This window comes from Impatiens glandulifera, chromosome 7 (genome assembly GCF_907164915.1).
Source record: "Impatiens glandulifera chromosome 7, dImpGla2.1, whole genome shotgun sequence".
In the NCBI taxonomy this organism is placed as follows: domain Eukaryota; kingdom Viridiplantae; phylum Streptophyta; class Magnoliopsida; order Ericales; family Balsaminaceae; genus Impatiens; species Impatiens glandulifera.
In genome coordinates this window covers 45,902,141-45,925,395 of record NC_061868.1, presented here as the reverse complement: position 1 = coordinate 45,925,395, position 23,255 = coordinate 45,902,141, and the positions used below count along the sequence as shown (strand labels likewise).

General features: G+C 33.5%; 4 protein-coding genes across 5 annotated transcripts; all 4 read left to right on the top strand.

The window, feature by feature from the left end:
• Nucleotides 1-2,465: 2,465 nt before the first annotated feature.
• On the top strand, nt 2,466-4,924 carry LOC124945623 (putative pentatricopeptide repeat-containing protein At1g77010, mitochondrial). The gene has a single exon (XM_047486086.1). The coding sequence runs from the start codon at nt 2,640-2,642 to the stop codon at nt 4,674-4,676; it is 2,037 nt and encodes a 678-aa protein (XP_047342042.1). The 5' UTR covers nt 2,466-2,639; the 3' UTR covers nt 4,677-4,924.
• Nucleotides 4,925-6,399: 1,475 nt separating this feature from the next.
• Nucleotides 6,400-8,561, top strand: LOC124910377 (pentatricopeptide repeat-containing protein At1g43980, mitochondrial). The gene has a single exon (XM_047451012.1). It carries the CDS (start codon nt 6,553-6,555, stop codon nt 8,485-8,487), a length of 1,935 nt encoding a protein of 644 aa, XP_047306968.1. The 5' UTR covers nt 6,400-6,552; the 3' UTR covers nt 8,488-8,561.
• A 182-nt stretch (nt 8,562-8,743) lies between these two features.
• LOC124910378 (probable serine/threonine-protein kinase PBL15) lies at nt 8,744-15,029 on the top strand. Its single transcript, XM_047451013.1, has 10 exons — nt 8,744-9,228; nt 9,400-9,521; nt 9,801-9,898; nt 11,874-12,226; nt 12,715-13,170; nt 13,238-13,398; nt 13,889-13,962; nt 14,070-14,217; nt 14,434-14,583; nt 14,727-15,029. Exons 1-10 carry the CDS (start codon nt 9,048-9,050, stop codon nt 14,799-14,801), a joined length of 1,818 nt encoding a protein of 605 aa, XP_047306969.1. The 5' UTR covers nt 8,744-9,047; the 3' UTR covers nt 14,802-15,029.
• Nucleotides 15,030-17,107: 2,078 nt separating this feature from the next.
• On the top strand, nt 17,108-22,757 carry LOC124910380 (ACT domain-containing protein ACR3). 2 transcript variants are annotated; one of them, XM_047451014.1, is made up of 9 exons: nt 17,108-17,323; nt 17,860-17,965; nt 18,502-18,618; nt 19,554-19,599; nt 20,113-20,227; nt 20,749-20,813; nt 20,948-21,574; nt 22,058-22,162; nt 22,413-22,757. In XM_047451014.1, exons 3-9 carry the CDS (start codon nt 18,548-18,550, stop codon nt 22,734-22,736), a joined length of 1,353 nt encoding a protein of 450 aa, XP_047306970.1. In that variant the 5' UTR covers nt 17,108-17,323; nt 17,860-17,965; nt 18,502-18,547; the 3' UTR covers nt 22,737-22,757. The 2 variants fall into 2 exon arrangements, with proteins under 2 accessions (XP_047306970.1, XP_047306971.1); XM_047451015.1 differs by having other exon boundaries at nt 19,544-19,599.
• Nucleotides 22,758-23,255: the final 498 nt, after the last annotated feature.

Genomic DNA, 23,255 nt, shown 5'->3' with positions numbered 1-23,255 from the left:
AACTTTATTATTTATAAATTTTATTTCTTTGTAGTATAATTGAAAGCAAATGGAATTGAAGATGTATTGTAATTGTTTTTTGATTATGATTATTTTGTTTCATTTAATACATGTTATTTTTTATAAGAAAAATGATAAACTCAAAAAAAAAAAAAATTAAAAAAAAAATAATCAGCCAAAACAATTCAACGAATCAACGTGGCATGTCAGGTGAGTAGGAGATATAAAATATTAAAAATGTCCTGAAACGCTCATTTCGGGTCCCGAAACGCACGCGGGTAAGAGCGAGAAAATTTAAAATGTTCCGAAACGAATATTTTGAGGGAAAAAAAAATTGTCCCGAAATGAGCGTTTTCGAGACGTGGGGACAACCTGACAGACCGTCGAATTCGTAAACTTGCTTTCGTTGAAATATTATTATCCAAATATTTATCGCTTAATTTAATATGAAAGTTATTTTTTACTTAATGATTTAGACTGTCATTAAAAGTATTGGTTTTATTTGTTAAACATAAGAAATTGTATTTTTTTTTTCTAGATTTGATGCACAAATTATTTTTCTTTGTAGAATATTGAAAAGAACTCAGAATACAAAAGTTAATTAAGATATCATCATTTGTTTTTATAAATAGATTTCCACTAATTAGTTTCGACAAAATAAACTAATAAAAGTATATTGATATTACTTAAATAGATTTGATTTAATTTTATTATATGATGATTCATTATATATTAAAATGTTATTATATTAAAAAAGTACGTCTTTTTAATAAATTATGTTTATCACAAACTGTTTATATATAGACTTTACCAAATAATATTTGTGTAATATAAAATACACCATGTCTAATTAAAAAAATCAAAGTGGGTTTTACTTTTTATTTACTTTTTAAAAGTTATTACTTATATTAAATGAATTCATTGTAGCAAAAACCGCTAATTTCTTCCAACAGTCTTTCTATTACCACTAAATTTAATCCAACTTGGATTTCATGTTAATTTAAACTTAAAATAAATTAAGAAATTAACATTATCAGTCTTAATTTATTTTGTTATCCAATTTATTGAATCAAGTTATGTAGAAATCGATTCGAGTGTCATCGGCTGATTCTTCACTATCAGTCGGCCGGTTACACAATTTTGTTTTTAGTGAAATAAAAGAACATTATTAATCCATTATCAAAACAATTGAGTTTGGTAATCATGTTTTTATTATTATAAGGACATTTATTTTTGTAACATTTCAAATAACCCACTACTATTTATTTTAATTTTTTCAGGTACAGACTAGAGGCGCCCACCGGTCCTAAGCCCATATCAATTTCTTTTCAGCCTCCTCCGTTCATTTCTTGTCTGTTTACAAAAAGAAACTATAATTATTATTCTCTGCACTCTCCTCCACACTAAAAGAAAAAAAAATCTTATAATTTTGTTTAGAGTTTATTTTTTCAAATTATAATTTTTTATTAAATATATTTTAAATTTAATTATTTATATTATATATATTTAAATTATTATTTAAATTTTAATATATATATATTTAAATAATTACTTTATAACTTTTATTATTTATGTTGTAATATATATTTATACATTTAAATTATTATTTTATATAATATAATAAATATTTAGTTATCTTTTTAAAAAAAATATATATTTTTTATTAATTCAAACATAGAGTTACATATTCAAAACTAAATTGTAGAATAATATCAACAAATTAAAAATAACTAAATAAAAATATAAGTGTTTAATAATATGACATAGTTATAATAAATAAAATTAATGATAAAAATCGAACAATCTTATAATTTTTTGACGATGGCTTCAAAGATTCGTAACATAAGTAAAGAGTTATAGTAAGTCGAACAAACAAATCAAACAGTGTCAAAAATCTCTACAAAATATTAAGAATATCAACCAATAATAAATAAAAAATAAGAAATTCATTGAAATAATTGAGAGATACACCACTATAAATAAATATTTAGTTTCAAGTAAATATAAAAGTATAATATATATATATATATTATTTCTTATATTACTATTTATTTTAAATGTAAATATATATATATATATTAAAATATAAATAATTTTAAAAATAGGAGATAAATTATTATTTATACATTAGATAAAATTAACCTTCTTTATTAAACTCAAAATATAAAATATGAGATAATCACAAAATGTTATTCTAAAAATGAATAACTAAAAATATTTAACAAATTACTTAATTTAAATGTATAAATATATATTAAAACATAAATAATTAAATTTATAAAAATAATAATTTAAATAGTTATAATTTAATATGTATTTAATTAAAAGTTATAATTGTAAAAAAATTAAAAATTGAAAAGTTAATTTTTGAGTAGTGAATTTTGAAAAGTTAATTTTTGAGTAGTGAAATATGTTAGTTTTGGAAATGAAGAAAAAAATAATTAGAAACCACGCCACGTTGGACCTCTCAGTGACCGCATTTCTGCGGACCATCGTCTCCGGTCGGCGACACCACTCCGGTCTCCGCCTCTAGCCGTCTCCAGACTCCAGGTTGGTTCCTACTTGCCTCCAGACTCCAATTAAGTTAAAGGATTGGATTCATTGCGATCAATGTTTCTAAGTCGTTCTAATACTACGGTATGGAATCCGTATTGCTGTCTCAAGCTCGTCTGCTTCAATCTTTCAACTCCAGCCGGTGGATTCAATCTGGAAGACAATTACACCTGGTATTTATCAAAAGGGGAGTTCTGGGTTCAGATGTATCTCTAGCAAACCGTCTCCTGCAGATGTATACTAGGTGTGATCATTTGGGTGATGCACGGAAACTGTTCGACGAAATGTCTCATACAAATTGCTTTAGTTGGAACACTATGATTGAAGGCTATATGATAGCTGGGCAAAAGAAAGAATCACTGCAATTGTTCAGTTCGATGCCTTACAAAAATGATTTTTCATGGAACTTGATGGTATCAGGTCTTGCAAAAGTTGGTGAATTGGATATTGCTAGACAACTGTTTAATGAAATGCCGATGAAGAATGGAATTGCTTGTAACTCAATGATTCATGGGTATGCACGCCATGGTAAGCCAAAAGAAGCTTTAATGCTTTTCAGGGAATTAAATTTCAACAATTATGGTGAATCGGGCATTGATTCATTTGTAATTACAACCGTCATTAGTGTTTGTGCTGATTTGAGAGCCATTGATTGTGGGAAGCAAATTCATGCTCACATCGTTGTACATGAAGTTGAAATTGACTCAACCTTGGCAAGTTCGCTTGTTAACTTTTACGCAAAGTGTCGTGATATTGATTATGCGAATTCCATTTCTTGTATTTTACCAAATCCTGATAACTTCTCTTTGTCAGCGCTAATATTAGGTTATGCTAATTGTGGTAGAATGGACGAGGCTACGAAAATATTCAATTCTAAACGTGACCCGTGCATTGTTCTATGGAACTCAATGATTTCTGGATTCGTCACAAACAATGAAGCCAAAGAAGCTATTGTTTTCTTCATTAAAATGCTGAAAAGTGGAGTTCAGCCTGATTTTTCTACTTTTGTCAATTCTTTGAGTGCCTGCAGTCATTTTGATATTAAAAATGTTGAGCAGTTGCATTCTTGTGCTTTGAAGGTTGGATTTATTCACGATCTTATAGTGGCTAGCTCGTTTATTGATGTATATGCCAAATGCAGAAACCCAAACGCTAGCTGCAGTTTATTTATGGAGCTCAAGATCCAAGACACTGTCTTGCTCAATACAATGATTAGTATTTATTGTAACTGTGGAAGAATTGAAGATGCTAGAGAAATATTTGGGAGAATTCCAGTTAAATCTTTGATCTCGTGGAACTCAATGGTCGTGGGTCTAAGTCGAAATGGTTATCCAATGGAAGCTCTCGACCATTTCAGTACGATGAACAAGATGGGTCTGCAAATGGACAGATTCAGTCTAGCCAGTGTGATTAGTGCATGTGCAAGCGCATCTTCAGTTGAGTTAGGCGAACTTGTTTTCGCCAGAGCTATTACCATCGGTCTCGAACACGACGCGATCGTATCTACTTCCATTATTGATTTCTACTGCAAGTGCGGTTTCGTAGAAAATGGAAGAAAGATGTTTGATGGATTAAAAAACCACGACGAAATCTCGTTCAATTCTATGTTGATGGGTTACGCTACAAACGGATATGGAATGGAAGCGTTGTCTCTTTTCGAGGAAATGAGGGAGACTGGTTTTGTCCCCACTGGGATCACGTTTACAGGGGTAATATCAGCGTGTAGCCATTGTGGACTGGTTGAAGAAGGGGAGAAGTGGTTTGATTCAATGAGAAATGTTTACCAAATTGAACCTGGGATTGAGCATTATTCTTGTATGGTGGATATGTTTGCTCGGGCAGGATTTTTAGTTGAAGCTATGAGGTTTATAACCGAAATGCCATTTGAAGCCGATGCAACCATGTGGCTTTCGGTCTTGAGAGGCTGTGTGGCGCATGGCAATAAAGCTATGGCTGATGTGGTGGTGGAAAGGATTTTGGAGATTGATGGTGAAAATTCAAGTGCTTATGTGCAGCTTGCAAGTATATATGCATCTTGTGGGGATTGGGAAAGATCTGAACAAGTAAGACATGTTATGAAGGATATGAAGATACTGAAGAATCCTGGTTCGAGTTGGGGTTAACCTAAACTTCTAACAACAACTCAGATGACATGAGACTTGCAAATGGACAATATGAAGTTGTTGCTGAATCTTGGTTGAGTAGGCATCTCAAAATTTCATGTTTTGGGTGACCCTAAACCTGAACTGAATCTGTCCCGAAAAATTGGGTATCCGGGTATTAGGTGACCCAAACCTGAACTGAACCTGTCCCAAAAAATTGTGTATCTAGGTGACTGAAAGTATTGGTTCCTATCCACGAGTAACCGACCTGATATGTTTTATAATTTTATTTTATTTTTATAAAATAGAACTGAAATTTAAAAAGGATCAGTTTGTTTTATAAATTAACATTTTTTTAAAATGACATTGTAATTATTAAAGTTCATATTTTGTTTTTATTTTAGATAACAATATAATGTCATTAAATAAAAAGACTCGAAAAAGGTAAAAGATTACCAAAGTAGACTTGTAAAAAAAATGAATGAACTGACAAGATGAAATTAAAAAAACAACCATAATTAGAACAAAAGTGAAGACACAACCAACGAAATTTAGAGCGTCTTGAAATTAGAAGTAATTGTGACTTTCTTATATGCAATGGTCAATTTTTACAAATCAATTAATTTTTTTCATTCACAAATAGGAATTCGCCTCTACATTCGAATGAATGAGTTTACATCAAATATAATTTCATTACAAACAAATTCCATATCATTTTTATTTTTCTTTCTTTTTCATCAAAATATGATAAACAATGTTTACCAATAAGCATTGAAAATATTTGAACTAAAATAATTACCCTTTTATCTTAACGATGACTATTTCATTGATATCAATCTATTATGTAGAGATTTAAAAAAATATATATAAAAAAAATGAGAGGAATCAAATAGGCAATTCATACTTTTATTTTGGAGAAAAAGAACATAATCATATTAAAAAGAATGTATTTTTAAAAGATTATAAAATAGAATATTAAAGTTTTAATTTTAATAAAAAAAAATGGACCCATGAGTTTGGACAATTTATTTTTCTTAAATTTATTTAAAAATTATATATTTTTTAATATTTACTTAGATGAAATAATTTACTGCAATTTTTTTTATTATTATTCTAATTATTATATTTTTTTAGTGAAAATAAAATTTAAAATATTTAATCTATTAAGTAGTACTCCTTATAATTAAATTTGAAACATTGTTTTCATTGTTAATACATATTTAGTTAAACAGAACAAGCATGGTATAATATAACGGGTAAGGATCTGCTGTCCCAAAATAATGTTCCACTTGCTGTCTCATTTATCAAAACAACATAATTTTGATAAATTAGACAAATAAAAAATTATATATATGAAATAAACCCTAAATCTTAAACTCTAAACCCTAAATTCTAAACTCTAAACCCTAAATTTTAAATCCTAAATTTTAAATCCTAAAAAATTATATACATATGACATTTTATTTTAATATTTAATTTTCTTTTTCCTCTTTCCACACTCTTCTCTCTCCTATAAGACAGCAAGTGGAACATTATTTTGGGACAGCAGATCCGAAGCCTAATATAACATATATATTTTTAATAATTATTAGAAAACATTTAACGTTTTGGAAATAAAAATTCCTTAAAAGTAAGGTTTGGTCCAGTAACCAAACAGGGCAAAATTAATTGTTGTGAAAACTTAACAGTATGAAATAGCAACGGCGCTCTTCCATGAATGAAGGAACTTTTAAGAAACTTCGAAATCATATTAGTAGTCAACTTAAGTCTCTTGAGCTTATAGTATTCCATTTTTATAACATAATTTATTTGAAAAAGTTTGTCAAATTCTCTCTTCAGTTGAGTTGACGGACGGATACTTGCATGGGAAATACTTGTCCTTTCACTGTCATTTTGTATGTTTGTATTCCCTTACAGAGCTCATGGATTTCATACGAGATCACTCTCCTTCTACTCCAATCTCATACACCGTTCTCTTTCACTCAAATCATTCAAATTAGCCAAATTCCTCCATGCCCAGTTGATCAAAGTCGGTTTTAATCGCCACACGTTTCTGGGTAATCGCTGCACTGATCTTTATTCCAATCTCGGTGCACTTAATGATTCTCTACAGGCTTTTGATGAAATACGGGACAAGAATATCGTATCTTGGAATATTTGCTTGAAGGCTTTGGTCAAACATGGCTACCTTGATCGTGCATGCCTCCTGTTCGACAAAATGTCTGAAAGAGATGTTGTAAGCTGGAATACTGTTATTTCGGGATATGCTTCTAGAGGGTATTCTGATTATGTATTTGTACTATTAAGGAAAATGCGTTATGACGGATGTTGGCCGGATGGATTTACTTACTCAATTCTGATGTCTGCTTCTAGTTGGACGTCTTTCAGTGCGAAACAGATACACGCGAGTATGATTAGGAATGAGATTGATGTGTCTCAACTGATAGTTGGAAATTCATTGATTGATATGTATGGAAAAGTTGGGCTTTTAGATTATGCGCTTTCTGTCATTGCGGCCATGAAGATTATCGACTTGGTGTCCTGGAACAGTTTGATTTATGGATGCTGGAATTCTGGTTATGGAGAATTGGCTTTTGATCAGTTCTTTTCAATGATGGATTTTGGTTATTCACCTGATGCCTATACCTTATCAATGATGGCTCATATCTGCAATGGATTGCGAGATTTGGAAAAAGGTAAGAAATTCTTTGCTTTCTGCATCAAGTTGGGTCTGCTTTCAAACGCCATTGTTTCAAGTGCCGTTATTTACTTATTCTCAAAATGTAACAGATTTGATGATTCGATTCATCTGTTTACAGACATTAACACTTTGGACAAAAACCCTATTGTTTCCCATTCCATAATTTCAAGCTACTGCAGGCATGGATTTGGTGAGAATGCCTGGCAAATCTTTGTCATGAATTTGAGAGACAATGTAATGCCATCAGAGTTTACATTGAGTACCCTTTTGAGTTTATCTCCAACCTTAAATATGTCATCAAATCACTGGATTCAAATCCATTCCTTAGTTTTTAAATTAGGTATGGAAAACGATTCCGTTGTTTCAACTTCGCTGGTTGAGATGTATTCTAATCTTGGATTAATCGATGATGCCAAGAGACTCTTCGAGAATATAGCTGTCAAGGATTTGATTTGTTGGAACATTATGGTATCGGGTTTGGCTTGTAACGGGAGAGTAACCGAAGCTTTGGAGACATTCAGAGTCATGATTAATACAGGTTTATCGCCAGATCATATAACTCTAGCCGGAGTTCTATTAGCTTGCAGACACGGAGGATTATGCAACGAAGGGATGGCAATATTTTCTTGCATGGAAAAGGAATTCGGAGTTTCACGTAGAGAGGAACATTATGTTTCTATGGTGGAAATAATGTGTCGAGCTGGAAAGTACAAAACCGCATTGGAAATCGCAGAAGCAATCCCATATGAGCCAACTCCTTCAATATGGGAACCAATACTTGTTGCTTGTTGGGCTAACTTTGACTTGAGAATAGCTGAAAGAGCAGCTGAGAGGATGATGAAGTATGAACCGCATTCGGCTCTGCCTTACTTGGTCTTGGCTCGGATTTACGAGAGAAGGTGTAGATGGGAAAACGTGATACAGGTTAGGAAAGATATGAAAAGGATGAGCAGAAAGTTGATAATTGGGTGCAGTTGGATTGGGGTTAGAAATCATGTTGTTGATTTCAGGGAAGATGATTCATTTGTTTTGGAAAACAAAGATGTGTATTCCATACTGAAGTTTCTGGCTTGGGGGACTTCAGAGGTTGAAGATGGATTATCATCAGTCTATGAAAGTACCCATCTTTGAAATGGATATGATTGCTTGTTTGTTCATGACATTATTTCTTATCAATCTATTTTAAAGATTTTTTTTTTTGCATAATTCTGGGTTTTGTAGATTTTGTTTTAAGTTTAGAGAATTATAATATAACAAATTTTGTGTTTTTCTCTATAAGCAAACTAACCCTTAATTGAATCTTGATTTTATAATAATTGATTGACTGTAGACTGTATACTGTAGAGTGATCTCTTCTTCGGAGATACTGAGGCAACCATTATTAGCTGTCGTCATACGTAGTCTTCTCTGTCGTTAAGCACTCTGTAATGATCGAATATAAGGGCATCTGATTCCAGATATACTCAGAATCTTCCAATCCAAGACGAGATTTTTTTGAGAGAGAGACAAATAGTTATCAAAAGAACGGCACTGTATTGGATGGCCAATCTTTTTCACTCCTTTAACATGTTCTCAAGCTCTGCAATAAACCCTTCGTTTCCCCGTTGCTGCTTCTCTCCTACTAACAACAGGGGTCGAGAGCCTACTTGTGAACTTCACGAAAATAAAAAGATTACTTTTGTGTCCTAGCAATGTCAATTGAAAGCAATCCTCTAATCTCACGTAAGGTTGTCCTTGCGTATGATGCTTCGAAGGATCTCAACGGGAGGGAGCTCAAGCTTACAGTTGATAATATACGATTAAGGAGTGGGATTCTCCATAGTGGTGACACCCTTATGATTCTTGGAGTCTTACAGAGAGTCCCTCATCCCTGTAAGTGTTCCACGAAATGTCTTCTACATGTTCTTCATAATTTAGATGCATTTGTATGAAGGGCTGCGAAATTCTTGGTTAACCATTTAAACTTATTTTGCATAAGTGGTTGTAATCTTCACAAGTTAGGTGTATTTTTTTTTGCCTAACCATTTAAACCTACTGCTACAGTGGCTTATCAAGTTCGGGTTACTGGATCTAGTATGAGGGCAGTTGAGGAAGAAGTTTCTAGAAGATTAGATGCATATGTTAACATGCTTAGGCGAAGTGCTTCAGAATGCGAAAACCAAGGGGTAATCAAGATAGTTTACTTCAATAATTTCATTTTGTGTTGCTCTTTTTCATCAGCACAAAGAGTTGAGGTTAGCTTTGAGTTTGCATATATTACATGTAAGAATTTCCAGGAAATCATAACAAATGTAAAATAGTTGGTACAAGATGATTCAATTGGTAAAATTTCTTTTATGATGGAAAATTGGTATATTTATCTCTCCTTTGCAACATCTCATATTTGATCTAACTTCTCGACCTCCTGTTTTCCTTTATTGTAATAACTTCTTCCATTGGTATAGGTTGATATTGAAGTCAAGATTACTGCTGGGATTCCAATTAAGAATGTTGTTCTGCAAGAGGTTACCAATTGTAACGCGACTTGGGTTATACTTGATAGGTAATATTTTGTTCGACGATGCAACTTCTAATAATACAAATAATGTCTATATCAAGTGAATTGGACACTTGATATGAACTCATCCATGATGCAAAGTTGAGTAGGTAACATCTAGCTCTTTTCGAAAAATATCAACGTTTTATTAAAAAGAAAACGCTATATGCGTTTAAAAAATTCCAGATGGGAGGGAGAAGATAAACAAAAACAAAAGAACAGAAGGAGAAAAAGAAGGCTAAATGCCAATAAGATAATTTTTTTTTATCAAACTCATACAAAATCCCTTTTTTCGAATAGAAGCAAACGCATGGAGTATAAAACCTTTGATTCTTTCAGCTCAAAATCTTTTCTCTTGGAATGTTCTATTCCTTTCTTTCCAAATTGTCCACCACATGATGAGAGGTATACACTTCCAATCTGATGTTATTGCTTGTTCCCCACCTTATCCATTTTTCCCAAAAGTCAGCGACGGTAAGCGATACGTCCCAATGAAAGTTGAGAATGTTCTGCAGAATGACCCACATGTCTCTAGCAAAGTCGCAATGTAGAAGAATGTGATCCATAGTTTCCTTGTTCTTCTTACAAAGACAACACTTACTGTCCAAATGCATCTCCTTCCTTTTAAGTTTGACAATAGTTAAAACTCCCCATGTGAATTACTTCCCACTCAAAAGAAGAAATCCTAGAAGGGATTTTGGCTTTCCACACTTCCTTCCAAAGGAACTGAGCTGGCCCCTTGAATTGGTAACATCTAGTAATACAAAAGACTGGGATTATCCCATCCTAACCCCAAGTTGTAAGCTTTGATGTGATTTAGTCTCTGTACTAAACATGGCATAAGTAGTTGCAATAAATCAAGTTGCAAATTTAATGCCTAACCTTCTAATTTACTGAAATAAATATTGACTTGGTTAATTAAGAAATATTAAGAATAAGAGTCATCAATTTGGTAATGTAAAATAAAGCTGTAACTCGAACCATATTAAAAAGTAAAATACAATCAAGAATGTCCTATAAAGAACATTAATTTTATGTCTTAGATGGTTAATTAAGCTCTTATGCCTCCTCTTTCACTATTAACTATTAAAGCTTTGTTTCTGGTCCTGTATCCTGGCAAAGAATAATTGAAATATCATATGGTCATATCCCATTTCCTGTCTTCTTGTATGTGTAACATGAAGAAATCACCCCTCCCCCCTCTTTGACTTCTAATAATTACATAATAAAACAAGTCAAAATAAAAATTGTACTTTCTTTTCAACTCTGATTAGTTATAAGACAATATTTAATAACACCACTTATTGCTTAATCTAAACAATTAAGTGATTATTTAAATTAAGTTAATTTGATAATTGTTATCTAAAACAACATAATTATTTATATTCAGCTGAAATTAAGTTAAAAGAAATAAACTAGTTAACTTGACTTAGCTTGGTATTGTAGTAAGAGCATACAAAAAAGAACGTTAACCTTGTAAATTAATCAAATAACATTACTTTAAGTGTAGAATAGTATTTTAAGTACTTTCTCAACATTAGTTCCACATTTGATTAAATCAACTTACATATCATGTACTTAAAATGTTTATTTTCAGACACTTCACTAATTCAGCACTAAAAGATTCAGTATTTAATTTTCATCACTTAAGTTTCAGTTTTTATCAAACACTGTTTCATCACTTAAAATGTTTCAGAAATCCTTTTTAAAGATAGGTAAGGAAAAGGGTTACGGCCTTTGTACTATATCTACAAAACCAGTAACTCTACCAATTAGACTCGTTAGCTGGTCATTAGGATTGATTATTGAATCAGTTACTCTTGTTGATGTTAAGTTGGCTCGTTGTTGATGGTTCCCCTCTTTTGTCATTTTTGTTTTTGTTTCAAGCATGTATCTGAAGGAATGCTTAGCATGTAATGTTTGTAGATTTGGAATTTGTTCCATTGTTTCAATAACCCAGATTACAGTTAAATCTTGACAGGTTTCTGAGGAGAGATTTGAGGTTTTACTTCAAACAGATACCTTCAAAGATTGCAGTAGTTCAAGACAACTTGCAAATTGAAGTTCTTAGGCAGCACGGAAATACTGATACAGATAACGTAGAACATAAATTGGTCTTTTCCATGTGTAAGCGTGTTGCAATGGTTGCAACTCAAGATAATGAAAACAGTGAACAGTCTGTTGCTACCTGCAAAAGTGGTCCTCCTGTATCCATCAGTTTAGAAAGTTTTGAGATGCTAAAAAGTCTGAACTCAGCGTTCATGTACAAACCACGCGAGTTTAGCCTGTTGTCTAGTGATGATTTAGGATTTGGTTCAAGGGAAGAAAAATCAGGTGAGGTTGCATTTTATCTGCTTTATCTATAAAGGCTTGCTTCTTTATTTTGTTTTATACACATCTTTTCAAATTCTAAATACAATTCCTTATGTGAAGTCCTTAAACAAACAACATAATTGGAATTGCACCCTCCAATTGCAATGCCAATGTCAATTCACCTCTAACCAAACAAACCCTTAACGGATTTAGTTTCAAAATTATGAAAAAACGATTCTTACATTTGCATGGTTAATAAAATCAGTGTGTCTGATTTTATCCGACCTGATGCGATTTCCACTGATTGTGGTGCCCTGGGGCCAACAATACCAAAAATATTTCTCTACCCACCTAGGGCATGGCTCAAATGGTAAGAGTCTTGAACTTAAGAGGTTAAAGTTTCATGTTTGATTACCACTAAAATCACCTCAATTGAAATAGGTGTCACAAAAAAAGCCGAGGTCTAAAAAAAACTTTCTCATTAAGTTTTCTTTAAGCTGTTTCAACAGGAAAGTATACTAGAGCGGAAAGAGACACCAACCATTCTTCATCTTCGACTATCTATGAACCACTTAGACATCCCAACAAACAAAAATCTTCTGGTGCACCTGTTCTGTGTGCTGGTTGTGGAGTAAGGACTGAGTTATATATCAAGGAGTCTATGCGGTTTAGTTTTTCTGAAATACAGCTTGCAACAAATGATTTCTCCAAGGAGAAGTTGTTAGGAGAAGGAGGATATGGTTTTGTCTACAAGGGAGAACTTAGAGACGGACAACTTATAGCTGCAAAAGTCCGGAAAGAAGCAAGCGCTCAGGGGTTTTCAGAATTCCATTCTGAAGTATACGTCTTAAGCTTTGCTCGACATAAAAACATAGTGATGCTGTTAGGGTATTGTTGCAAAGAGAATGTGAATATTTTGGTTTACGAGTATATCTGCAACAAGTCTCTTGAGTGGCATCTATTCGGTAAGAAGGTTCATGATCATTTGATTCTTTTGTTGTTATACATGCATGATCCATATGTTTATTGTAGACAAGGAAGCCAGTGTCCTTCAGTGGCATCAAAGGTATGCCATTGCCCTAGGAACAGCAAAGGGCCTACGCTTTCTTCATGAGGAATGCCGAGGAAATCCTATAATTCATCGTGACATGAGGCCAAGCAACATATTGCTCACTCATGAATTTGTTCCCATGGTAAATATTTGCGGAACTTTTCTTTTGGCTAATTATATCTACGGGTTAAATTTTGCTATTTTATTATTCTGGAAATTTGACAGAACTAAATTGTTTATGATGGACTATTTAGAAATGACCTTTTCTTAGAAAACTGTGAAAACCCTGGTTTAGGCTGTAATGAAGTTTGGAAAACAGTATATCATGTAAATTTCATGAAGATAGCCATATTTTCTATTTAACCCACCGTAGCCCAGTGGTAAGAGTCGGCTTAAGAGACCAAAAGGTCACGGGTTTGATTTCAAATGGAAGTGCTTTGAGTTGAAGCGGGGGGTCATGACTATTGAGTGTCATGCTAGTTCTCTTTAATTCAAAATAAAAAATAAAAATGTAATTCCTGAAGCAAGTCATCTGGTTTCATTCTTACATTTGTTCATCATGGTCAATAAAATCATATTTCTTCAACTACTTATATGAGCAATTGCCTTTATAAATGTTTATTTCCACATAGCTTGGTGATTTTGGCCTTGCCAAGTGGAAGACTAATGATGATCCGATACACACCAGGATACTTGGGTCACATGGGTGAGTTCTCTATGACAGAAAGTTCTTAAGAGGCATGTTGTCCCCGTTGTAGATTTTATTTTCTTTACTAAGGCAAGCAAGATATCCTTTTTTCTTTTTGCTTGCAGATATCTTGCTCCAGAGTATGCAGAAAATGGGGTTGTCTCTGTAAGAACGGATGTTTTCTCATTTGGCATCATCTTGATTCAACTTATTTCAGGTAAAACGGCAGTCAACTCAACAAGTGAAGAACAAAATCAATCTCTCCGGCAGTGGGTAATTTATCTTGCTGCTGCTGCTATTATTTGTTGAGTTTTTCTTCTGTCAGTGTCTCTGTTTCTAAATCCAGATCCAAAAAATGTTTCCAAATGTTCCCTCATTGTGTCGGTTATAATGTTGATTGTCGGTCTGCCCACCATTTTTCTCAAATCATCTTACTCAACCACTTCCTTGGTGACGCTAAATTACATCTCATTTCATGGTGCAACATAGGCTGAACCACTTCTTCAGGGGCTTGCGCTTCATCAACTTATTGATCCACACATTGGAGAGTCATATGACCCTTACGAACTATACCACATGGCCAAAGCAGCATATTTATGCATAAAATGTAGACCTGAGGAGCGTCCCTCAATGGGAGAGGTAATTTGCTTCTCATTAGTCATTAGGAATATTCCAAGTAAAAATTCATGGATATGGTATTTGTCTTAGTTTCCCTTTTCCACTTAAATCTACGAATCAGTGTTTCCTAATTGATGCTGCCACTAATAAAACAAAACATGCAGGTTGTACGTCTCCTTGAAGGAGAAAATGAGCATCTTCAAATGTTAGCGGAGCCATTTATTCAACATTATATTTGATAATTTTACGCCTTTCTGATGCCTCTTGTTGTCTTCCAACAAGCCACAAGCTTGCTCATGTCACTCGGGTAGTGTTATTATTAATTGTTTTTCATTTTTTCTTCCTTTGTTTTACTCCAAATGTTTCATATATTAGAAAACAGTGTGTGAATAAAGAGCTGTCTATGAATCAATCAGAAAGGCAATTATTATTACATATATAGATAATTTATCTCTTGTTTCATTTAATGTTGTCATTCCCATTAAGTGAATGTTGTCTCTGATGAGGCTGTAAGCCAATTTGTGACAAAATTGCAAGAACAGACATAGTAATAGTGATAGGAGGATGTGTAAGACTTATCCTTGTAAGACTTATCCAGAAAGATAGGCATAAACTGTGTTAGTGTACAGTAAGTAGTATTAAATGCATGTAATGTCTATAATACTGAAATTGAGCAAAACATTGTGAAAGAAGTGTCCTTTCTAAGCTAGCACTATATGCCCAAAAAGCTCAATTATGTCTTTGAATACTGTATCCATTTGTTGGACCAAGCAATAGTAACCACCACTAGTATTGGATCACAACACCAATGTATGTCTTCCACCATGATTGAAAACCAAGTTGAGACCCAAAAACAACACAAAAGGGAGTCAATGACAACACCTAAACCTAGACCCACTGAAGGACACTTAAGCTCTAATTTATTGTTTATTCGGTCAATTTTAGTCGCTAATTGGAATCTCTTGCCATCTCATATAGGTTAGGACACTTATGTTTAGTGAAATTATAGTTCATTCAGTTACGAACTTGTCTGAAAAATTCATCCAACTTGAAAAAAAAAAGCTCAAATAACCTATTCTGATAGGAAAATTTTACTTATCTTATCCCTTAACATAGACCGGCAAAACATTATGCAGAATCCTTTCAAATTGCCCCCCAACTATCTTTGCATCTATTTGGCCCCACCATTTGTCATTCTCAATTTTATTTTATAACAATATGCTTCATATATGGATCAAACACTTAAACCATAAATTCTCTTTTTAGGTAGTTTGATCAATAGAGAAATGTGCCAATTTGACTAAAACAGCTCCATCAAAGTCCTACTATAAAGGGTAACTCTCCATTAGCAGGTTGAGCCAAACGATAAATTTCTAGAAAAAGGACTGAACTGTTAGTGCAGGAGCCAGGAGGATGATTTTAAGCTACGTTTTTGTGTTGCAGATTCCCTTATTTCTGTATGACTAGTTCAATCAAATATATCACACATTTCCCATGTGGACTTATGAAAAGATTCTTACTTTTCAAAAAAGTTCAATCATATATATATATGCAGTAGTTCCATGAGTGGAAAATGGAAGGATAAAAAAGGTTGGAGAAGATGACGAAGTTGTGATATTCCTAAGGATTTTTAGCGGCTAATTAGAAGTTGAACAAAATCGTGATTCGAGCGCACTCTCTACCTCTCTTATATAATCATATAAATCAGCATCATATCATAGATATATATCCTTAAAGGCCAATCTAATTAAGTAGCCATAGGAAATGACATTAAAAGAAAGCCTTTTTTTCAGTTTAGGGAAAAAGAGAATTGGATTCTATTTCCATGGTGTTGGATAGAGATACAAAGCTTGAAATGATGGCACTAAACAGTGAAAGAGTTTGCTTAGAAGATCTTGGTTGAACCATAGCTAATCCCCTGGCCCCAAAAAATAAATTCTGGAACATGAATCATTGATCGGAGAAACATAATTTTTTTGGGGAAAATGTTTTGCCCAACACAGTTTTTATGTTCGATTCTATTTAAGAACGTCCTAAATTGAAGTGGGTAATGAAAGTCTAATTTTATTTTAAAATTATTGTACTCATGAAATTGTATGTATGTTTATTAATTATGTCTGTGAATGTTGAAACAACAAAAGGAAACTGCAAAATGCATTGGAATATAAAATGTATAAGCATTTGCAGTGGACATTGGATAACCTCTGCTTTTTGTTACATTTATGCTCCATTTTCTCTTAAATTAAAAATGTTTTTTTATTCAAAAGTACATGTTTTCAAATGGGACAAATGATGCTATTTTTCGTTTTTCTATGAATGAAACTCTCCCAAGTGGTTAGAATCATATCTCAAACCAAACAAGCCCCAATTGGTGGATACTTTTTTTTGGTGGGATTCCTTGACAGCTCATTTTAGCAACTTGTGTTCGGTTGCCACGTCAGTTGCTCGTTATTTCTGTTCTTTTTGCTATTCCCACACCCAATAAGAATTGCTTAAACTTTTCAATTTAAAAAAAAATGAAGAAGAAGAAAAGCGTGAACTTCCCACTCAACATTCGCCACCAATTCTTTCCCTTCCTACCCATTTGAGAGAGATAGAGAGAGAGTCGAAGAGGGAGGGAGGAAGAGGGGCATGTTCTTCGCAAAATGTTATCTTGACACTTCAAAGTGACGATTTGATGCTTGTAAAAGATCGTCTTTTTTTCTTCTATTCACTCTAGACACTATTACCTAACCATGATGCTTGCTCCTCTGAAACCAAGGTATATGAGCTTCTCCTCTCTCTTTCTCTTTTAGATTGAAATTAGCTTCATCCTTATTGGGTAATTGCTGTGGGTCATATATGTCATCATTTCTATTCGATTTTCTGCTTAATGGGTATCTATTTGAATGATTTAGTTTTCCTTCCGGGAAAATAATCTGAATCAGGGAGTTTAATAATAGTAAATCTTCCTTTTGCTCGCTCTTTCTCTTCTGTATCAATTTTCAACGGGGCTAGGGCTAGTGAAGTCCCTAGATTTATTTACATCCCAAAAAGGCTCCATTTTTCACTTAAGGAACATAATTTACTGATTTTCTATGATTCATTAACTAGAACGAAACTTACAAACTTTTAAGGCTTCATGAAATCGAAACAAAAAAAAAAACTACTTGGGGTATTGGTATATGAAACCAAATAACTTTTTACTCGTCTTCTACAAATGTATTGTAACCTTGTAACCCTTTACATGTTGGGAACCCAATTGGTCTGCATAGAAAGTCTATGCGTGATTCTAATGCATTTTCATTTCATTTGCAGGTCGAATTACCTAACCATCGTGTGAGGATTTGTTGGCAACAAGTACAGAAAATGACATTGTGATGACTCTGATGGACGAAACATTGAAGGCCCTTCCTTGACTAAGGTACAATCTTTAAAGAGTTTAAATCATGTTCTTGTTTTCTGAGAGATGTAAGGCTGCTTAAGTCATCTATATACTAGACATTGTATAGGAACATGAACATGGTGTGGAAGGGATATGATTACTTAATTGGTGACTATATTGAATTGTCACTATTTAAAGGTAACTTATAAAGTGAATGCCAAAAGTAGCTAGGTGATGTCCTAATTGTCCAAGGCATATGGACTGTTGAGTGATGGCAATTGTTTGGTTTTATTTATAAATAGAGAAAGCACTATGTTATAAGAAAACTTTCTTTTCTTGATACTGGAGCTGACATGTGAAATTTTGTATCTCCAACAATAAGAAAGAAAGAACTTGAATGGATTAAGTCATGGTTTGTGTCTCTTATAGCAGCTTCTGTAAGTGTCAACCATCGTGACTCATTTGCTTTAATAACCCACTTCAGCTATGATTTGTTTGAGCATCCATCTTTTGAAACATTTTTGAGAAAGGTTCTACTTAGTTACAAATTGCCATATGTGCATCATATATTGCAGGCACAAAGTGAGAAGCATTTGCATAGTTTGAAGGAATTCATGCTCAATGGCCGGAGGATCTTGGGCTTATTTTGACCCAGAATATGAAACTTTGAGCATCAGAATAAACCCTCCAAGGTTCTTTTACTTAACCACTATTGAGATTTTTATTTTTTATTTGTTTATCTTCTATTTTAGTGGGTTGATCGATGAAACCACAATCATAGTGCAGATTTTTGGTCTTTTGAGTTAAGATCTTAAGTGTCAGAAGTCGATGTGCTTTATGTTTATTCTTTTGCCTACATGTTCCCTCATTCTGTGTATTCATATATTTATCCACCTCCAAGGGGTTGGAATTCTGATACGATTTAAAGGGTTTATGAAAGGGTTTTGTAACAGAAATGAGATATACTCAAAGAAAGAGATGAGAAACTGAATGGCCTAAGCCCTTAGATGAGAAAACCATGAAGAACTTTAATAGGTAGAAGAGTCTCAAGTCCATTCATATATTCATTCCTTGATTGACTCCTATTCTTCAGCTATACTTCTACTTATAGTTATAGAGGTTTCCACCTATTCTAACAACTTATAATAACCTGGCAGTAATAAATAACATCATAAACTTTAAGGGATTAGTTAATATTTTCTTAACAATTTGTAACAATTTATCTTTCCAGAAGATGAATCTGGACTGTCCATGACTGTCACATTGGCTAACCCTTGAGCCCAGACCCATGTGTTACAAATTCTGCTCATGATAAAGATAATATAATATTTGTTCATCACAATCTCACATTATAAATAATGTTGGTCTGGTGGTGGCTCATAACCTTGCTTGCATATTCTTGGATGGTCAAGTGTGTCGGTTCCAAGGCCAGTTATAAAAATACAAACTTATTGCTTCTTCTTTGGTTTCAATTCTCTCACTAAATGTTACTATATATTTTCTCTAATTGTGATCCTGTAAGGGTATTCGTGATTGTGACTCTATTTCCATATTCTACTGACATCCAGCATTGAGGCAATTGCCAATATTTGATCTAATTATTGTTTTTCATCCAAGAAAATTGCAGGGTATCCGTAGACAACACTAGTTACAAAGATTATACTTTGGTAAAGGTAGATTTGAATCCCTGTATAAATTATCTGTCATCCAATTTTTATTTTTTAAGTCAATTCAAAACCGAATTCGAATAAAACGAACCGATTCAAATTTGATTTTCGGTTGGAATCGAATTCGATTTTCTTTTTACTTTTATTACCAAATCAATTTTGAATTCGAATTCAAACCAAAATTCTAATACGATTTTTTAATTAAGTTATCAAAACAACTAAAAATAATATATAATTAAAATAAATAATAAAAAATGAATTCGGTTTGGTTTTTGAGTTGAAACCTCAGCTCGAAATCAAATTGAAAACCTTAGTTGAATTTGAATTGGTTTAAAATTCGATTCGAAAACCGAAAGAAATTTGAATTTGGTGAATTTGAATTCGGTCGGATATTCAATTCAGACCAAGACCAAATATCGAACACCCTAATTATATATCCCCAAAGCAACACTTTTTGTTTATTCTATGAACCTTATAATTTGTTGTCCAATCAGATGAGTGTATGTTGCCTGATTGCAGGTTGATAGTGTGAACAGACATGGGATATTGCTTGAAGTTGTTCAAATCCTAACAGACCTTGATCTTATCATCACCAAGGCTTACATATCTTCTGATGGTGGATGGTTCATGGATGGTGCGTGATATTTCACTTGATATCCATCTTTCTTGGCCCGACAGGCGGAAAAATAACTCATTTCTTTTAGCAAATAGATTGTATTCAAAAGACATCCTATATTGCATTATAAAAGCAACACTATATTTTTCTTGTTTCTTCCCAATTTATTTATTTATTTTTGCTACACTAGTCTTTCCCAACACCACCCACCTGCAGTATTTGGTCGGATCATGCATCAAGTCACTATCCTCATACCAAAAGTAAGGTTCACTTCCATGGGAGTACCTTTGGGATTATGCTTAGTACCTAAATACTCTAATTTATTAGAAAGATCCCATGCATATTTTCAGTATTGGTTGGACAAAACATTTCTATTTTCACCATGAGCAATTTCATTGACAAGAAATGTAACTAGGTAACCTGATCATATCAGGCCTTTAAGCCTAATTTGAAATTCACGTGGCACCTACTATAAATTTTCATGCAAACTGTGCATTATCTGAAACTAACAGGTCATAGCATTATTGCCCTCTTTACAGTATTCCATGTCACAGATCAGCAAGGGAATAAGATCACTGATGAAACAATTGGTTATATAGAGAAGGTGTGTTTTCTCCAGTACATTTACCTCTAATCAAGTTATGTTGATGGTTTACAATACTAGTTCGGTCTTAAGCATGACAAAATAAAGTGAAGGCACAGCTTAACTCATATCCACTTTGTATTTGAATAAATCAGGCTTTGGGACCAAAAGGACAAACTGGAGATGGGTTGAAGAATTGGACAGGAAAGAGAATAGGAGTGCATTCTGTGGGTAATCATGCAACCGTTGAGCTGATAGGCAGGGACCGCCCAGGTCTTTTATCAGAAGTCTCTGCAGTTCTTACTAACCTCCACTTCAATGTACTTGCGGCTGAAGTTTGGACGCATAATATGAGAATAGCATGTATTCTTCATGTCAACAATGATGACACAACAAGCCGAGCTGTTGATGACCCTGTGCGGCTGTCTATTTTGGAGGAACAGCTAAAGAACATTCTCGGTGGAGGTGAGGATGACGAGAATGTTGCTCGTACAAATTTCTCCATGGGTTTCACTCACATCGATCGTAGGCTTCACCAGATGTTTACAGCTGATACCGCTGATAGGGATACTGAAGGCAGTGTAATGAGGGTAGAGGCAGATTTTCCTCATTTCAAACCAAAAATAACAGTTGAACGTTGCGAGGAAAAAGGTTACTTGGTTGTCACTGTTCAATGTAGAGACCGAGCAAAGCTAATGTTTGACATTGTTTGCACCTTGACGGATATGCAGTTTGTGGTTTTTCATGCAACCATCTCATCTGATGGGCCACATGCATCACAGGTACCTATATATTTTGCATTTTTATTTATTTAATTTTACATGTCAAACTGTCTAAAGCTTACAGAAATATATTCCTACAAAGCACATGACTTGTATAATATAGTGCCTGGATTTTCATTCATAAGTATTAATACTTAGTAACAAGACCTCATTTGAAAAATCTTATTGTTTATGTTTCTATATTTGGTGGTTTGATTTTTGCAAAAAAAAAATATTTGGTGGTTTGGAAACTAAATTTTGTAAGAGAGAGATTCAAAATATTAATTTTGTTTCTTTATCTGGGAAAACCTACATAGATCACTTGCAGTCGTTATCGTATTATAGTTTTTCGTTCCAAATTGATTGCTTGACTTGGTTAATCTCTTAATAGTCTCTCCAAAGAAATATGAGCCTAATCTTCACATAATGTTAACACTATGGTGAAATCTGTTTTCTTTAGTGATGTTTTCACCTTGATCAGCATTGTTCTCAATAAATTTCTAGGAGTATTATATTCGTCACATGAATGACCATGCACGGGATACTGAAGGTGAGAATGAAAGAGTTGCAAAGTGCCTTGAAGCTGCTATTCAACGGAGAGCAAGTGAGGTAAGCTGGAAAAATCTTGCACATATAGGTCTTTATTCTTTTTGTTTTCCCCTTATTCAGTAACTTTGTGGCATAATCCATTCGATCAATCTTGAATTATACCATTTAAGGTAGCTTAAGTGAAAAGAGATGTAAGGTCTTGAATTGATAGCAATTGTAACAGTATAAAACTAATTGAAGATGTCAAAATGACCATTCACATAGACTCCACATCATCAAAAGGTGCAAACTTGTGTTATTTTCACTGCAGGGTCTAACTCTGGAGCTGTGCGCAAAGGACAGAGTTGGGTTATTATCAGAAGCGACAAGAATTCTACGTGAAAATGGGTTGTCTGTTACAAGAGCAGGGGTTACAACAGTTGGAGAAAAAGCTGTGAATGTGTTCTACGTTAGAGATGCTTCTGGGAATGCGGTGGATGTAAAGACAATTGAGACACTCAGGAAAGAGATTGGAAAGACAATGGTTCTAAATGTAAAGACAGATCCTTCACAAAATGCCAAGGCACCGGAGACAAGTGGATGGTCCAAGGCGAGCTTCTTTTTCGGTAGCTTATTGGAAAGGTTCAGAACTTAGTCTACCAACTAGTAGCCTAAGAAGTAAAATAAATAAAGAAAAGGCACCAAAACTTGAATCTTGCCTTAATGTTGTGTATTTCCTTCCTTCCTAGTTATTTGTGTATCCCCCCAGGTTCTTCTTCTTCTTCTACAAGTAGTTTATTCAATGACAATTAAAGCCATGTTTTTCTTGGTACCGGTTTAGTTTCAATGACAAAAGAGTTTCTAATTAACTTGATTTTGATGAAATAAGGAACTAATCCCATGTTTGTCAGGAAAGGTCTTTTGTTTTAGTGGAACTTTTGATCATGATAAGATTGTGGCAAATCTGGATCATATGAAGTGGGATCAAGTCATGAAACACTTCCAAAAGCATGAATAATGGTTTGGAAGGTGTGTAGGTTTCCTAAAAGATTAAATTTGTAACAAGTCCTTTTCCCGTGGAAATGTAGCCATTGATAGAGGTTTCTATAGTCTAATCCATTATTTGTTTTTCAATGATTTTATATCCCTATTTGTTCCTCCAAACAGAATCAAG

Bases quoted from the DNA above. Each gene is read 5' to 3' on its own strand.
- LOC124945623 (XM_047486086.1), top strand. From the start codon at position 2,640: ATGGAATCCGTATTGCTGTCTCAAGCTCGTCTGCTTCAATCTTTCAAC.
- LOC124910377 (XM_047451012.1), top strand. From the start codon at position 6,553: ATGTTTGTATTCCCTTACAGAGCTCATGGATTTCATACGAGATCACTC.
- LOC124910378 (XM_047451013.1), top strand. From the start codon at position 9,048: ATGTCAATTGAAAGCAATCCTCTAATCTCACGTAAGGTTGTCCTTGCG. The intron at 12,227-12,714 runs GTGAGGTTGCAT...CTGTTTCAACAG, and splicing joins TTCAAGGGAAGAAAAATCAG to GAAAGTATACTAGAGCGGAA. The intron at 13,963-14,069 runs GTGAGTTCTCTA...TTTTGCTTGCAG, and splicing joins AGGATACTTGGGTCACATGG to ATATCTTGCTCCAGAGTATG.
- LOC124910380 (XM_047451014.1), top strand. From the start codon at position 18,548: ATGGCCGGAGGATCTTGGGCTTATTTTGACCCAGAATATGAAACTTTG. The intron at 18,619-19,553 runs GTTCTTTTACTT...AGAAAATTGCAG, and splicing joins ATCAGAATAAACCCTCCAAG to GGTATCCGTAGACAACACTA. The intron at 20,228-20,748 runs GTGCGTGATATT...CCCTCTTTACAG, and splicing joins TGGTGGATGGTTCATGGATG to TATTCCATGTCACAGATCAG.